Genomic DNA, 17,623 nt, shown 5'->3' on the forward strand with positions numbered 1-17,623 from the left:
CCACAAACAAATCCCCTCTTGCGTGGCCACCTCAAGTCCTCACGAACATAGCCATCGCCCATGGCCCGTAGCTCTTCTTCTTCTTTGCCCGCCAACAATTCTAACGGAAGTTACAGTGTACGCAAAGAACTTCTTCACTGCTCAGCTTTGTGAAGATAATGGCGACATTTACATCAAGAGCTGAATACTTACGCTTTTTTCTTCACAACAACACGGACACAGTCTCACATGCACAACGCCCAGTTTTCAAGGCCTCGGTACTCAAACTCCATCACTTGCATTCATTTCCTTCAAGGCACCGCTCGGGGTTCCGGGTATGCTGTACCATCAAAGAGAAAGAAAATGTCAAAGATAGCGAAAGGGTTGCTGGCGTACTCACGGGACTCCACGTGAATGAATCGGAGCCGGCGGGTTCTGAGGGCGAAACTGGGTCTGGGGAAGTGGGTTTTCATAGGAATTGGCCGCCATGGAAGAATATTCCTGAGAGATATAAAATCATTGGGACGACGTCCTTGGCCTTTGTTATTTGCAACATGGATAAGGTTTTTTTTCCCCCTTTTCTCTCTTTTGCTAAGCGGATAAGGTAGTTAATTACTAATACAGTGTTGTCCTTCTCTGAGGACAATTCTAGGAACAATTTTTTCTGTTGATCATTGAGTTCATTATCATAGGAATATAGGAGTGAAATTGAACGAAGTTGTATACAGCTTTTATTTAATTTTTTATTTTTTATTTTTAAATTTTTTTGGGTGCTATTCTTTTGTTTTTCTTTATGCCTTCGAATTTGTTTGGTGTAAATATGGTTGACCGATCAATATGAAGTGGGTCCTTGAGTTATATTGAGTGCAACATAATAAGCATGTTAAATAACCAAAGCATTTATATATATATTGATGAGCGCAGCAGTTTTTGTCTTAGAAAGAGACGAAATGATAAAACCATGTTGCTCAAATAGTTAGCAGATCTCTGCTTGGTGAGATTTAATTAAACTCGTTTTGTTTGTTGTGTATTGGACAGGTAAACTTGAGTATTGCTATAATTCCAATGTCGCACCAGTTTGGGTGGAATTCATCGGTGGCTGGATTGGTGCAGTCATCTTTCTTTTGGGGCTATGCATTGAGTCAGTTACCTGGTGGGTGGCTTGCCAAGATATTTGGTGGGAGGTCAGTTTCTAACCTTCGTCTACTAATGCAAGAGATTAATTTGGGACCTGCTGTTGATTAGCAAGGACTACTAGAGTTGGTCAAAAACCACCTTCCCACATTGCAATAATCAACAACCTGCTAAAGGATATTGTGTTTTGTGGTATTGTACATGTCACTAATGCACAAATACTGTCTTGTTAGAAATCTAGTCGAGCTATCTAGTGTTATGATAGGTGGCATGAAATGGAAGTCCAATTTTAACCACATAAGCCTAGGTCCTTCAACTTTTGCTGTGTTAGTCATGAAAACAGATTGATCTTTAGTCTACTACTTGTTCTATCTTAATACATACATATATTTGAGAAAAATAAGAGAAAACTTTTCTAGACCGCATTCAATCATGTAGTACTAGATACCGTCCACTATCTTCCACCAGAACTTTGAGGAATTCTGTCACCTATCCATCATCCCTAACTCACTTATATGGACATATCTTGGACAGCTATCCTCGGCCGCAGACAATGCACATTTAACCTCCGTTTCCATGCAACTCTCTAAAAGATCTCATTGTTATCCCCCAAGGAACACAACAAGGAGCAATAACTTCCAGTTGCAATTGTCCTGTAGACCAGAGTTTATACTTGCATTTCAGCATTCCAAAGCTTAAATGCTGTTACTGAGCATAATGCACTTTGCCTCATATGATGACGACCGTAACAGAAATTTGAGAGAAATGAAATCGTGAATCTGAATAGAAGAGAAACAATAAAATAAAATTAAATAAAAAGCATATCTTTGTATTGGGATTTTTCTTGACTGTCATTCTTTGATTTCTTTCTGTACTGGAGGTCATTCCATTATTTTTTTGACAGAATCTGATCGTATCTCCAAGTTACAATTGACTCTATTAAATGAAAGACAATCAATCCATCTAAAAGCATTTCCCTTTTAAGAAATGGGATATAACTTAGATGGAGACAAGGTAGTGCGGATTGTATTTGGTGGATTCATTCCAAGAGGAAGAAATTTGAGGTGAGGCGTTCTTTCATGAGTTGTCTACTTCGAGGGGTTCTTCTTTTCCGAGAAGGAGTGTTTGGAAAGTTAAAGTCCCTTTGAGAGTAAGTATCCACCCATTTGCGTTTTAACGTCAACTGTTCAAAAATGATGATAGACCCCCTCAATGTACTTTACTGTGGCAAAAAATACCATCAGTTTATTTTTTCTCTTTGAACGGAACTCAAGTCACGTGCATGGTGTGTGACTTTTTTCGACCAAAACTATCGAAAATGCCCTCGAGGGGTAAAGTGTAAAAAAAGCGACTTTTTTTTTTTTTTAAAAGTTTTTTTTTGATAGACGTAACGTTGAAGTGTAAATGCTAAATTATTATTATTATTATTATTATTTTAAAAAAAGAAAAACCAAAAACAAAACAAGACAAAAAACCAAAAAAGAAAAAGAAAAAATTGGTGGGTGTGTTGGCCCAATGGAGGTGGCTTGACCACCCCCATCTTTTTTTTTTTTTTTTTTTTTTTTTTTTTTTTTTTCTTTTACACTTTACCCCATGGCATTTTCAAAAGTTTTGGTTGAAAAAAGTCACGTGTCACGCAAGTGACTTGATTTTTGTCCAAAGAGGGAAAAAAAATAGACGAATGGTATTTTTTTTTGCCATAGTAATATAAATTTGTGTGGGTGGGGGGTGGGGTAAATTGTATTTTCTCCTCTCTTTTTTTTTTTTTTTTTTTTGTGGACAGCAGCTCATGGGAAGATTTTGACATTGGATAATCTACGAAAGAGAAGAGTAATAGTGGTGGAATGGTGCTACATGTGTAGGAGGAGCGGGGAACTTATTGATCATCTTTTACTCCATTGCAAAGTGGCACGAGAATTAGGGAGTGCAATCTTTACCCTATTTGGAGTTCATTGGGTGATGTTTGCAAGGGAGGCATAGTTGTTAGATTGTTGGCGAAATTAGGTGGGTAGTAGGGTCCTCTGCGCTTATCAATAAAATGAATTATTTATCAAAAAAAAAGAAAAGAAAAAGTAAATGGGGTATAACTAACTAAAACTTGGTAGCAAAGGCATCAGGGAATTAAAAAGATTGAATGCTTTATAAATTATGATTCTAAATTTGAGACTTCTATCCGTGCTAGTAGAAAGGAGAGGGGTTATTCAGTTTTTAATGAAGCCTAAAATCTTATTTTGGAATGTGAGAAGGCTGAATGAGGGGGATAAATGCCTAAGGGTGAGAAATTTACTCAGAAAATGGAAAGTTGATGTTGTATGTTTTCAAGAAACTAAGCTGGAGGTAATGTCCCCATATTGTAGTGCGTAGCTTGTTGGGTTGCCATAATGTGGATTGGTGTTATTTGGATTCTAGAGGGGCTTTAGGTGGCATTTTGATCATGTGGGATAAGAACATGGTGGAAAAGATCAATGAGTGTGTGAGGGAGTTCACCCTGGCTGTTACCTTTAGAAACGTTGAAGATCATTACACCTGCGCTTTTGCGGGTGTCTATGGTCCTAATTCTGATAGGCATGAAGGCTTCTTTGGGATAAGTTGGCTGGCTTGCTCAGTTGGTGGAACTTACCTTAGTGCATTGGAGGTGATTTTAACGTCATTTGGTTCCCCAATGAGAGATCGGGAGTAGCACGCTTATGCCCAGCTATGATGGAGTTCTTTGTTTCATTTTTGATCAGGGCTTGATGGACCTCCCTCTTGTTGGGGGTATTTATACTTGGCCGAATAATTGGGAATCTTCCTCTTGGTCTAGGATTAACAAAATCTCGTTTCTCCGGCTTGGAAAGCTCAGTTTCCAGGTTTTTCCCATAGAAGGCTTCCTAGGCTATGCTCGGATCATTTCTCGATTCTCCTTGACTGTGATGACTTTCATAGGATGAAACATGTGGTTGAAGTTTGTGGTTTTTGTGGATAGGGTGAAACAATGGTGGGACTCTTGTCACTTCCAAGGCTTTTGCCCGATTAGCCTTGTGAGTGGCATTATCAAAATTATTGCCAATATTTTAGCAAACAAGCTAAAGGTGGTGTTGGAGAAGATTATTTCTAAGTCACTGAATGCTTTCATCTTGGATAGGTAGATCCTAGATCTTGTTCTTATTGCCAATGAATGCCTTAATAGTAGAATAAGATATGGAGAGTTGGGTGTATTCTGCAAGCTGGACTTAGAAAAAGCCTATGTTCATGTTAATGGAGATTTTCTGTTGTACATGCTAAGGAGGTGCGGTTTTGGGGGGGAGTTGTTCTCTTGGATAACTCATTGTATTTCTATGGTACGGTTCTCGATTTTGGTGAACAACACTCCTACCCGTTTTTTTAATAGCTCTGGTGGCTTGAGACAAGGGGACCCTTTGTCCCCTCTGCTATTTGTCATTGTGATGGAGGCTTTGAGTAGGATGATTTCTACTGCAGTGAGTAAGGGACTATTATTTAGATTCTCCATGGGGACAGTGATTGATATCTCTCGCCTTCTGTTTGCGGATGATACTTTGATTTTCAATGGGGCACACCGAGATCATCTACATCATCCGTGGTGCTTGTTTTTATGTTTTGAAGCTGTCTTGGGCTTGAAGGTTAATTTGGCTAAGTCAGAATTGGCTCTTGTGGGTGATGCTGCTGATGTGGATGGGTTGACAGGTATTATGGGCTGTGAGGTTTCCCTTTTGCCTTTGAAGTACATTGGTCTTCCGTTGGAAAGATAGAGTCTATCTAGAACGATATTATTGACAGGTATTATAAGGCCAAGTCTATCTAGAACGATATTATTGAAAAGATAGAGTGTCAGTTAGCTAGTTGAAAAAAGATGTATTTGTCTAAGGGTGATAGGGTTACCCTTATAAAGAGTAAAGATTACACTTTCCAATTTACTTACATACTTTTCATCCCTCTGTCCTCTTCCTGCTGGTATTGCCAACCGTATTGAGAAGCTTCAAAGTGATTTCTTATCGGGTGGGCTAGGTGAGGAATTGAATATCACCAGAAAAGCTGGTCCAAGGTTTGTTCTCCGATCTCTGAAGGAGGGTTGGCGGTCTGAAACTTGTTGATGTTCAATCGAGCTCTCTTAGGGAAATGGCTATGGCACTGTGCATGAGAGAAAGGCTTGGTAGAGAGTGGTGATGAATTTGGCAATTCGTGGGGTGGGTAGTGTTCTAATGATCCTCTTGGAATGTATGGGGTGGGTTTACGGAAAAATATTAGGAGGGGTTGGCGCAAGTTTTCTAGCAATACTATATTTGAGGCGGGAAATGGCTCCAAGGTTAGTTTATAGCATGATCTGTGGTGTGGGGATATGGCCTTTAAAGAAGCATTTCCAGATTTATTTTGGCATTGCTTGTGCGAAGGATGCTTCTACTCACTTTGAGTTTTCGGTTCGCTCCACTCAGTGGAATGTAAGCTTTGCTAGAGTGACTCATGATTGGAAGGTGGATGTCTTTGCCTTTTTCTTCAAGGTTTTGTATTCAGTTAGAGTGAGACGGGAAGGTGAAGACAAGTTTTGGTGGATCCCCTCCAAAAGAGGTTTTTTCGTTTTTAGATCCTTCTATAGTGTCTTGGTTCACAATGATGGCTTTTGTTTCCCTTGGAAGAGTGTTTGGTGGATTAAGGTTCCTTTCAGGGTGACATTTTTTGCTTGGTCGGCGGCCCGGAAAGATCCTTACCATAGATAATCTGAGGAAACATGTTATCGTGGTTGATAGGTGCGTATGTGTAAAAGGAGTGGGGAGTTTGTTTACCTTCTTCTTCACCATTGTGAGGTTGCTAGTGCCTTATGGGATGTTTTGTTTAGTCAATTTGGGCTGTCGTGGGTTATACCTAGAGGAGTAATTGACTTATATACGTGTTGGTGGACTGTCGGTAGCGTATGGAGTGCAACTGTGTGGAAGATGGTGCATTCGTTCCTTTTGTAGTGTCTATGAAGGGAAATGAATGACAAAAGTTTTGAGGGCCATGAGAGAACTTTGAAGAAAATTAAATCGTTATTTTTGTACGCTCCGTATCTTTGGACAACAGCTTTTGTTCTCCTTTGTTGATTAATTATCATGATTTCCTTATTCTTTTTTCTTCTTCTAGTTGGGTATTTTCTCATGTATACATTCTTTGCGTACCTAGGTGCATTACGCTTTTAATGATATTTCAATTACTTAAATAAAAGTAAATTAATTAAAAAACTAACCAAAACACATGCAAAAGTAATATAGAAACAGAATGGTAACAAACAGTTTTTTTACTCATAGATGGAAAAGATTTGTAGATGTTACATGCACCAGAAATATGTCATCTTTGTTTTTGGGCATGTAAGGTAATGTGATATATGGGTCATGCTCACCTGTATTCTTTGTTTTTTTTTTTTTTGGGTTCAGAAAAGTTCTTAAGATTGGGGTATTGACTTGGTCATTGGCTACAGCTATTGTTCCTTTGCTTGCTGGATTTATGCCTGGATTAATCATGTCAAGAATATTGGTATGTAAGTCCCTTCCGAATCCTTTTTCAATCCAAACTGGTTAAGTGTTTTCTTAACTTTGCATCTCTTTGTTGTGTCTTTTACGTTAAAAAACACTTGGGTCTTACCAAAAGGTTCAAGTTCATTGCCTGTCTTGTCTCTGCCCATGCCTTATAGTAATGATAGTCTAGTCATGTGTCTCTCGAATACCTTTCATGTTGATCTGAGTTTATTTTAGGACTAAGCATTTCTCTTCCTTGTTATATCTAGGTTGGAATAGGAGAAGGTGTTTCCCCTTCGGCTGCAACTGATCTTATCGCCAGGCATGTATGACATCCAAATTAGTCCAGGCGCATGTTAATCAGAAGAATGATATTTAGACATGATCTCTGTTTTTCTTGCTATAATTTGCTTTATCTCTGTCTTTCCTTGTTAACTTTTGGTATTTCTCTTTCTCTTTTACTGGCTCACTGCTATGTACCTGATTCAGCTCCTTACAAAAAACACTTGTAAGCCACTAAATCTTACTAAAAGAGATCTTATGAAATTGAGTGTAGAAATTTGTTGGAGACAAAAAAAGTTGGAATGGTAATGTCTAGTTTCTTGGTGTAATATCTGGTTGTCACTTTTGGCAATTCTCTGTGAAGTTAAACTTGGGTGTATGATTTGGCTCTTTGTTATTGGTGTTTACTATTGATAATATCTTATGCTGTCAGCATCACTTTTTCTATATGTAAGTTATGTGTTACCAAAGTGCTAATGAACATTTTTTTCTCCACTTGATTTGCATTCTCCAACACCATTTGCAGGTTGATACCATTGGAAGAGCGGTCAAGGGCTGTAGCATTCGTTTTCGGTGGGCTGAGTGTGGGAAGTGTTTCAGGGTATGTTTTGTTAAAATGTTTGTAGATAAGGAATTATCTTATATTGAAGTTAATGTTTGATAATGGATCTAATTGGCATGATACCACAAAACTTGACCACATAAAATCATTCTTATTGAGAACTGAGATTCTTAGCCATTAAACTGTATGATTTGATTAGAAATAACTACAAACGGCTTCCTAATAGATTGTTCTTTAAGCAAGATTTGAATTTCTAAAATGTCTCCAGTAATGTTCCTCGTCTCTCTTCACATGCCTGGTAGTGTATTTATAGAATATTTTTTGATTGCTGAAGGTCCAATAGTGATTTTTAAAGCTTCACTGAGAAGTTCTAGTTCCTGCTTTATTTCCATATGAGTTGAATCTAATATGCACACAATATTCTTATACTAGTTATCAGTTTAAGACCTTTTCTCTGCCAGAAAACTAAGGCAGACGTGAGCTTCCCTCAAATTATTTTAGATCTGCCAAGTGTAGCAAAGTTATATATTCGTTGATCATTCATTTGTTAAGTTTTATTGAGTACTTAGGTTTTTGTTTATTGGTTAATTCTAACATAGTAAAACTTGCAGGCTTCTTTTGGCTCCTCCCCTTATCCAAAATTTTGGTTGGGAATCTGTTTTTTACCTATTTGGCTTTTTTGGGCTAGCCTGGTAAGTAGCTATGTGAAAGTTGGAAACTATTTAACTTACCTGCATCTGGTTTAGTTTAAGGAACTAATTAGTTGTGCATTAAGCAAAGCAATCTTTGTTCATTTGAAAAGAAAACAAATTCTCCCTTGGTTGAAGTAATTGTTGATACTTTTTTTGTGTATGTTGATTTGACTTTGTAAATCTTTACTTTTTGTATTGCCAAAAAATTATGAAGGTTCTTGGGGTTTCAATTTCTTGAACAAGGAAAAGCTTCATTTCCTGCTGAATCAATTTCGTGTGAGCACTTAATCCCTTTTTTTGGCTTTATTTATTCTTTCTCCTTTGGTTTTATATTTTTGTCTGGAAATAAAGCTGATTTCTTGCCATATGGATGATGTAAAATACATCAGTTAATCAGAATTAAGTGCATTGTTATATTGCAAATGCACCATAACCTGTTATGCATTTTAATCATTTTTGTCTAACTGTTAATTGATAAGGCCACCTGAAACGCTTGCTCAGGTGCTTGGAGAATAAACTATTTAAATATCCAAGTTACGCTTCCTTAATTTTCAGAAGGATTTATTTTGAGAATTTCTCACAATGCTTACTCATTACCATGTCCAAGTTTTCAAATTTTCAGTAATGACGCCCCATTAACCCGGTGGCTATGGCCATAGCGACCCCAACTGTCCAACCACTATATTACCACTATCATCATCACAGCATACTTATACTTTCTCAACTTTTGCCACCATTAGCACCAATTTAACAACCATGTACTTCTACCACTGCCAACACCACGTCAGCAGAGTCTCTTTCATTACCAAGATCTTTAGTGCCACTGCCAGGAGCACTACCATTACCTTTTAATGTACGTTGTCGTATACTATTATTGGTTTGTTCCTTGACACTTGGTTTTCATGGTTATGCATGAGCTAATATATAATTGTTTTGCACACTATGTAAATGGACATGTCCTAGACATTGTTATATATGTAATAAATGTGAAGCTGGATGCTGATGCTGATCCTATACTTCAATCCTTGTGCTATGAAGCATATGCTGTTTCATCTTTGATTACTTTTTTCATCAGTTCTTCTGCCACATGGCCTGTGTTTTCTTTTTCTTTTTTTAATTATCTGACAGGGTCCGGGTCCCAGTCTGCCTTTATGACACAAACTGGGAATACGTCTCTGAGAGAGTTAGGTGGCTCATTAAAGGTATAAACTGCATGGACTGTTGTTCTTTGACTTATATTAAGAAAAGCAGTGTTAATGGTATCGTGGTGTGTTTGTTTTGAATATTATTCAACTTTTTTCAAAAGCAAATTATATTTTATTCAACTTTTTCAAAAAATTTCAAAATTTTTCAAATTTTATCTCACAAAGTCAAACCTCGTAATTCGCGCAGTGAATTCGAATAATATTCGGATTCAACACCCAAACGGACCATTATAACTTGATAGCTCTTATATTGTTACCCTGTTTTCTTACTGGATATTGTATGATAGGAAGTACCATGGAAGGCATTTTTCCGAAGTCAAGCCGTATGGGCAATGATATATGTTCATTTTTGTGGAAGTTGGGGTCACTATACTTGTCTGTCTTGGCTTCCTACATATTTTAGGTACCTTTTATGACATTTGACTTGCGTATTCACTATTACTGTTGGCTATTTTCTGAACTAGTGCTCTGAGATTTTGTGCATCTGCTTATCTGTGTCTCTTGTTACTAGGGTTGAACATTGTTTATCAAATGATATATAAGTTAAAGAATTTATTTAAAGAAAATCTAAAAGATTTCATATTCCACTACAATATTCAAAAGCAAGAACTATCTTACAAGTGCATTTTTGTATGTATAAGCTGTAATTGGAAATTTGGAGGCTGAAATTGTTAACCCTGTCAGCATGATATGATCTATTTTACAGCACCCTTCCGCCTGTCCTTATCTTTTTTCTTTTTCTCCCTTCAAGGGTTTTGGGGTACAGGGCTGGGTAATACGTCTTTTTTACTTACCCAAATGCTTAAAGCATGGAAGATATTATCCAAGTAATCAAAATCATCTTAGAGAAAGGCCTTGGCTAATTTATATAGATTTGAATAGAATAACATGTTCTCTAGCTTTGTAATTAACTTTTTTAATAACCTATCTTTGGTATTTTGGCATAAAATATGACCAGGCTCGTTGAAGTGAAAAAGGTAGCGCAAATGCAATTTTTTTTTTTGCTGCCTTTTAGAAGTTATATCATCCATACATGCTGAAGGGTTTCAATAACCATGCATTAATGCTGAGCAAAGCAGGGTAGTCCAAATTTTGGTCCTCATTATTTGTTTTAATTTAATTTAATTAATAAATGAATTAATTTATTAATTTATTTTTTTCTTTTGGCTGGGAAAGATTTTGAGTCCTACCCAAAAACTCCCCAGCCTTCACTCTGTTTCCTTTGGCTGGAAAATGAATTGATCCTAAGACCCATCCCAATTTTGTCCCACCTTTACCGCCTGAGCCAAAGCCAAAAGGCTGCTTTTGGTCATCATCTGTTCTATCCTTTTTATATTCTGGTTTCTGCATTAACAGGTCTAAGCTAGTACACAAGGATAATTACTTGTACGAAGCTTTATTATCCTCAAGTATAAATGAATAATTCTTCTGAAAGGAGGTTCTGATACATTTTTTCTTTTCTTTTGTCTTAAGTTATCTTTATAGTTCCCATCTTTCAAAACATTAGCATATGCATTAGACACACTTTCTTTTTCTTTCTTTTATCATATTTATATGATTTCAAAGGACTTAAGTTTCAGTTTCATGCTATACAGTGAGGAGCTGAACCTAAATTTGACGGAAGCAGCATGGGTAAGCCTAAATGAAATATGTTTTCTATTGCTTTTATTCTTCCAGCACATTCTTGTAGACATTCATAGAAAAAATGTTTGTTGTACATTTCATATGGGATTGGTAAATAATATACCAAATACCATGTAATTGAATATATGTTCAATTAAAGCTGTTCAGGAAACATCAGCCTTCCTAATGTATGGATACCCATAACAATATAGTGTTTCTACTGGAATACTGTTGGATTTGCTTCTGTTGCTAAGAAGTTGGGATCAATTTCTAAATTGGGTCCTTCAATAGTAAGGTAACTAAAATCATAGGGTTTCCTAGAAAGGGTGAAACAGTGGTGGACTTCTTATCATTTTCAGGTTCTTCAAGTTATATTTTAGCCTGCAAATTTAAGGCTTTGAAAGTTGACTTAAAAGTCTAGAATGAGGAGGTGTCTGGTAATGTATAAAGAAAGAAATAGTTTCTTATGGAGGATTTACGGGTTCTTGAGGGCTTGGAAGAAGGGAGAGGTCTAAGTGAGGAGGTAAATTGAGGAAGGTTACATTGACTAATGATTTGGAGAGGATTACTCTTCTAAAGGAGGCGAGTTGGAGGTAGAAATTGAGGGCGTTATGGTTAAAAGAGGGTGACAATTGCACAAATTTCTTCCACCGAATGGCCAACTCGGATAGGAGGAATAACTACATTGAATAGTTGGAGGTTAATGGTATAGTCTCTTTAGATCAATCTGAGATAAGTAATCATATTGTGTAGTTCTACAATAGCTTGTTCACCGAACGACACAGTTGGAGGCCTAGGTTGGATGGCCTTTCTTTTGTTCCATTGGGAAGGATGAGGCCATTTGGTTGGAGAGACCTTTTGAGGAAGATGGGGTATTTGAGGTGGTGAAAGCTTTGAATGGTGATAAGGCTCCGGGACCTAACAATTTTACTATAGCGTTCTTCCAAATTTGATGGGGTATTCTTTAAGTAGATATCATGAGTGTTTTCCATGATTTTCACGCTAGAGGTTTGTTCAAAAAAATTTCAATGCCCGCATCACTCTTATTCTGAAGATTCCTGAGGCTGTTGATATTAAGAACTTTTAACCTATTAGCTTAGTGGGTTGTTTACAAAATTGTTGCCAAAATTCTAGCTATCAAGTTGAAAATGGAAGTGGAGAAGATAATTTATAAGCCTTAGATTGCTTTCATCCGGGAATGAATGCATTGATAACGATAACAGGATTAGATTCAAGGACCCAGATGTGCTTTGCAAGTTTGATATGGAAAAGGCATATGATTGTGTAAATTGGAATTTTTTGTTTATATGCTGAGGAGATGCGGCTTTAGGGAGAAATGATGTAATTGGATTGAGCATTATATATCATTTCCCACCGGGCTTTTTTAGTAACTCCCATGATTTTAGACAGAGAGACCCTTTGTACCCCTTACTATTCGTTATTGTTATGAAGGCGTTAAGTATAATGATTTATGCTATGATGAATGGGGTTTCTTTTAAGTTTTTCAATAGGGTCTAGGAATGTTTGTCCCTTCAAAATCTCACTTTTGTTTGCGGATGATACTTTGATTGTTTGCAGAGCAAATCCAGATCACCTTTGCAATTTGCATTTTTTGTTCTTATGCTTTGAAGCGGTTTCAGGTTTTAGGATTATCTAGTTAAATCAGAGTTGGTCCCCGTTGGCAATTTCAATAATGTGGAAGGCTTAGCTAGCATTTTGGTTGTAGGGTCTCTTCTCTACCTATGAAATATCTAGGCTTTCCGCTCGGAGCTTTGTTTAAGGCCAAATCTATATGGGATGGTGTTATTGAGAAGATAGAGCGTTGTTTGACTGGATGAAAGATGATGTATTTTTCAAAGGATGGGAGGGTGACCTTGATTAAAAGTGCTTTATCTAATCTGACTACTTCATGTCTCTTTTTCCCCTCTCGGTTGGTGTTACCAACCGCAGAGAGAAGTTGCAATAGGACTTTAGGTGGGGTGGTATTGGTGAAGAGTTCAAATTCCATTTGGTTACCTAGTCTAACGTGTGTTCTCCGATTTCAGAAGGAGGGTTGGGAGTCCATAATTTACTTCCGTTCAAGTGAGCTCTTTGGGGAAGTGGCTTTGGTGTTGTGTTCATGAGAGAGAGGCCTTATGGACAGTGGTTGTAGATTCGAAATATGGCAGTGTGTGGGATGGGTGATGTTCCAATGAAGTGTATGGGGGTGAGGCTTTGGAAGAATATCAAGGGAGGATGGTGGGAGTTTTCTAGTCATACTATATTTGAGGTCGGTGATGGCTCCAAAATTAGATTCTGGCATGATGTGTGGTGTAGGGATCAGACCCTCAAGGCACCTTTTCCAGACTCGTTCAATTTGGCCATTGTAAGGATGCTTCTATGGCAGATCATTTGGAGTTTTTTAATGATTCTCATCAATAGAATGTTAACTTTCTTAAAGCGGCTCATGATTAGGAGGTGGATTTCTTTACCTCGTTTTTAAATTTGTTGTATTTCTTGAGATTAACACAAGGTGGCAAAGGCAAGCTTTGTTGGGTACCTTCTAAGAAGGGTTGTTTGATGACTGAGGTTAAATCTTACTATAATGTCCTTGTTTCCCATGATAGAACTCATTTTCCTTGGAGGAGTATTTGGTAGAATAAGGCTCCCTTGAGAATGACATTCTTTGCTTGGTTGGCTGGCCTACAGAAGATTCTAACCATGGAAATCTTAGAAAGTGGCATGGTATTGTGCTTGATTGGTGATGAATGTGTAACAATATTGGGGAGTCAGTGAACTGGCGTGGATTATGCCTAGTTGTGTGGTAGACCTTTTTGCTTGTTGGAAAGGGTATTTCGGTAGGCTTCGAAATGTTGTAATGTGGAAGATGGTTCCATCTTGCATTATGTGGTGTCTTTGGAGAGAAAGTAATGATCGGTGTTTTGAAGACCACGAACAAACGGCGGCAGAACTTAAGGATTTTTTCTTCGAGACTCTTGATCATTGGACAATTGCCTATGACATAAATATTTCTAGCTTTCATGTCTTTCTTGATCTTTTTTCTTCTACTAGCTAGGTGTTTCTCTTATATTCTTAAAGTGTACTTAGATTGCTCTTTTTTGCCTTTTTTTTTTTTTTTTTTTAATAAATTGTGTTTGCTTATGAAAAAAAAAGGTAATGATTTTTTTTTTTTTTTTTTAAGCAGGGTATGAAAGCTGGTTGACCAAAATTGTTTTGCTTACTATAATACTGGTGCAAACTAAAGCCATCTATAACATCCCAATGAAATGCTACTTCCAGAACTTGAAAATCTAAAGAATAGTGGTATCTCATGAGATCAAATGTGAAAAATAATATAGACTTTTAATTTACAGTGTGTGTGTGAATAATGTGTAACAAAATATCAAAGTACAGAATTGAAATGAAACATATTTTGTTAACGAAGTGGAAACTCAATTAAGAGAAAAAACCACTCTGAGGCAGCCAAACCAAGGAATTCCACTATTCAAAAGACAAAGTAACAAAGTAGTAACACTCACATACCTCGATGCAGCGATCGTACCTTGCATTTTGACACGTAACCCAACGTGAACACTTCTCAACCAGGTCTCCAACCTGAAGGGGTCTTCAATGGATTCCTTTAGCTTAGGGCTCCTCCTTAAGCTAAACTTCACATGAACAAGAACCACATACTTGGTAGCACTTAGAGAGCTAATAAATCTTCACAATTTTTACCTAAACACTCTCTCTAAACTCTAGAGAATTCAATACCGAATTCTGTGAATAATACATACCTAGAGGCCTCTATTTATAGGCTTAGAAAACCTAATACAAGTCTGATTCGGATTTCTTTAGGCGGTGTCCGGTTGGAGTCATAGAGCGTTTAGATGGTGAACTGTGCAACCACTTTTTCATAACGCACTTCACACTTTTCCATATTAAGGCCGCGTTCGGACGGATGCAAGCTGTCTTCCCAATCTGTGTTTGAAACTGAAATCTGGATTCTTCTCGAACATTGAAGAGCGTTCAAACGTGTTGTCCTGACGTCTAGACGTATGCAACACTGAACTGAAAGAATCTTCTCGACACAGGAGGGTGTCTGAACGCTTCACTGGACCGTTCGGACGAAAACAAGGGATTCGACTTTTGCTGAGTTGGAGACTTCGCATAATCTTCATGGAACTCTGAAATTGCCTTCTTGAAGCTTGTGACACTGAAACTTGTCATAATAAGGCTCTTTCCATATTAGAGAAATAAACTCTGAATATTTAAAGATTCTGAAATAAACGGTATCCCTGTTAGGACAGCAACACTACATGATAGTGATTTTGTTAACAGAATGAAGCCAACAAACTCCCCCTTCGGCCATTCTGGGGAAAAATCACTTGACCGGTTTAAAAATACAATTTCGGTCAAAAAATAAAAATACTCCCCCCTCTTTGTCTCAAAAGGGCAAAAGGTAAACAAAGTATAGAAAAGCCACAGTTATAAAAATACTCCCCCTTGCTGTCTCAAAAGGATAAGGGTAAACAGAGTATATAAAATCCACAGTTATAAAATTACAAATATCGAAAAACAGGAATAAAAGTAAAATGTCTCAAAAATAGCCCAAATAAACAGAAGTTCAACAAACAACTGTAAAAAATAAGAGTGATCACAGCACTCGATCATCATCATCATTATGTGGATGATGGAACAAAAGGCACTCCTTGATGTCAATCTGACACTGCTCGACTCGAACATTGATAGTGCTAACCTCTCTATGAATAGAATTCAAGGCAGCCATGATCTGAGCAAAGTTATCATCATAAGATGGAGGAGGTGGAGCTGTTTGAGATGAGGAGGCTGCAGTATGCTAATCAACCTGAACTGGAGGAGGCTGAGGTGCTTCTCCTTGACCTTCAAATCGCAACCGAGCATTTGACTTCATGAGAGTCTGATTCCCAAGGGGATCCTTAACTCTCATCCTGTGCTCAACAGAGATGTCTGTCACAGACTGGAGACAGATCTGCGTGACTAAGCACGCAAAAGCTAGACCTGTGGAATGATCGTCTCTCATCTCAAGCATGGTGTTCAGAATGTGCTTACACAAACCAAAAGGCATCCTTATAGCCAGGGCATAAAGAAATCGAGCCTCTTCAATACGAGCTCACTCCTACGAGCTGTGGGCCATAGATTGTGTAAAACAATCTTCGCAAGCAGGCAGTGCTGTGGAGAGAATGCACTGATCTTGATATGAGAATGTGCTCGCTCCTTGCCCTGGGGATGTTCCATAAGATGCTCAAAGCTAGGAGGCTCCAATACATCAGAGAATGGATTGGCTGAAATGGCAACACTAGGACATCAATTACAGAGCTGAGAAGCTGATGGTCAATTTGCATGGTGTGCCCTCGAACAGTAGTCTAAAGAATGATCCCACTGTCATCATCCTGAATTACCTCCAAGTGCCCATAAAAGTCTTGCACTAGCCGGGGATACACCGGGCATGCACAGCTGTAGAGATATCCCCAGTGATTGTCCTGAATCATCTGGGCAATGAAGTCCAATGGAGCAACTATAATATCTGCTCGGAGAATATTCCTCTCTAGGATGGCCTACCTAGTCTCCATGCGAGCCTTGGTGGCAACAATTCGTTCTTCTGTCCTTTGTCTGACCCTGCACTGAGAGCTGCCTGAAGACATTTTTCTGAAACAAAATGCAAAGAAAATATTCCCAATAATACCAACAAAAAAAATGTCAAATCCCGTTAGTTCAACCGAAAAATGGGCATTATAATAGCAGTAAAATGGACTTTCCAAAAATACGTAAAATGCAATAAATAGCCCAAAATAGTACAACCAAATGACAGAAAATATAACCCAATCTCAGTAGCAGAAAATATAAGCAATTTCATGCAATATTTATCTCAAGATTTCCCCAAATACTTCTAATATTCTTAACAATGAATAACACAAGAGAAGAATATATAAGACATAATAAAGTACCTCGGATGGAGAAAATAAGTAGAAAAAGACAAAAGAGGATGAAATATGGCGAAAACTTGTGAGAAAATCGCACAAAACCGCAATAAACCACAAAAATGTGAGAAAAATCGAGTTGTGCGGCACAGGAGAAAGAGATGCGATTTTAAAACCTGTAGGGTACCCGTCCGGAGGGCTACTGCCATGTCACCATTCGGCAAGGCTGCGCGTGTTCGGACGTAAGAACATGTCCCTCTAGACGCTCCATACTGAAATGCAGAAAAATATTTTTCCTAAAATTTGCTTCGGTACACACATGTATAATTAACTGATAAGATAGTCAAATAACAATTCAAAAATATGCAAAGATATAATTGAGAGTTAAGTATTCAATAAGCACAAATTTTCTTGCAGATAGAAATTTTAAATAGATTACTCAACTCATGCTATACATGTGTGTGTAAAAGCTTTCTCAATAAGGTATGATGTTTACTGATATGATTTAAAGCAACATGAATTTTCTAAACAAGAGAGAAAATCAATGTTAGATCAGTCAAAAGTTAAACCTTATTTTACTAGGGCCTAGCCACCCTCATCTGATACACTCCCCCTAAGATATAACACTTTTTTTTTACTTATCCCTTTAGTGACCGTCTATTTCAGCAATGATTTGGTTACTGACTGTTTTTATAGGGACAAGTTTTAGAACAGATTTATAGCA

General features: G+C 37.6%; 1 protein-coding gene across 2 annotated transcripts in view; it reads left to right on the forward strand.

The window, feature by feature from the left end:
* Positions 1 to 17,623, forward strand: part of LOC133856888 (probable anion transporter 6, chloroplastic) — a 24,904-nt gene continuing 7,281 nt past the window's right edge. The window contains exons 1-10 of one of the 2 annotated variants that reach the window (XM_062291936.1): positions 2 to 542; positions 1,018 to 1,163; positions 6,519 to 6,618; positions 6,869 to 6,921; positions 7,408 to 7,482; positions 8,055 to 8,135; positions 8,350 to 8,411; positions 9,264 to 9,337; positions 9,628 to 9,743; positions 10,936 to 10,972. In XM_062291936.1, coding sequence (XP_062147920.1) covers positions 159 to 542; positions 1,018 to 1,163; positions 6,519 to 6,618; positions 6,869 to 6,921; positions 7,408 to 7,482; positions 8,055 to 8,135; positions 8,350 to 8,411; positions 9,264 to 9,337; positions 9,628 to 9,743; positions 10,936 to 10,972 — 1,128 coding nt within the window. In that variant the 5' untranslated portion in view covers positions 2 to 158. Of the gene's footprint in view, positions 543 to 1,017; positions 1,164 to 6,518; positions 6,619 to 6,868; positions 6,922 to 7,407; positions 7,483 to 8,054; positions 8,136 to 8,349; positions 8,412 to 9,263; positions 9,338 to 9,627; positions 9,744 to 10,935; positions 10,973 to 17,623 lie in introns of both variants that reach the window. The other variant, XM_062291937.1, reaches the window with a different exon arrangement.

This window comes from Alnus glutinosa, chromosome 14, assembly GCF_958979055.1.
Source record: "Alnus glutinosa chromosome 14, dhAlnGlut1.1, whole genome shotgun sequence".
NCBI classification, from domain to species: Eukaryota; Viridiplantae; Streptophyta; class Magnoliopsida; order Fagales; family Betulaceae; genus Alnus; species Alnus glutinosa.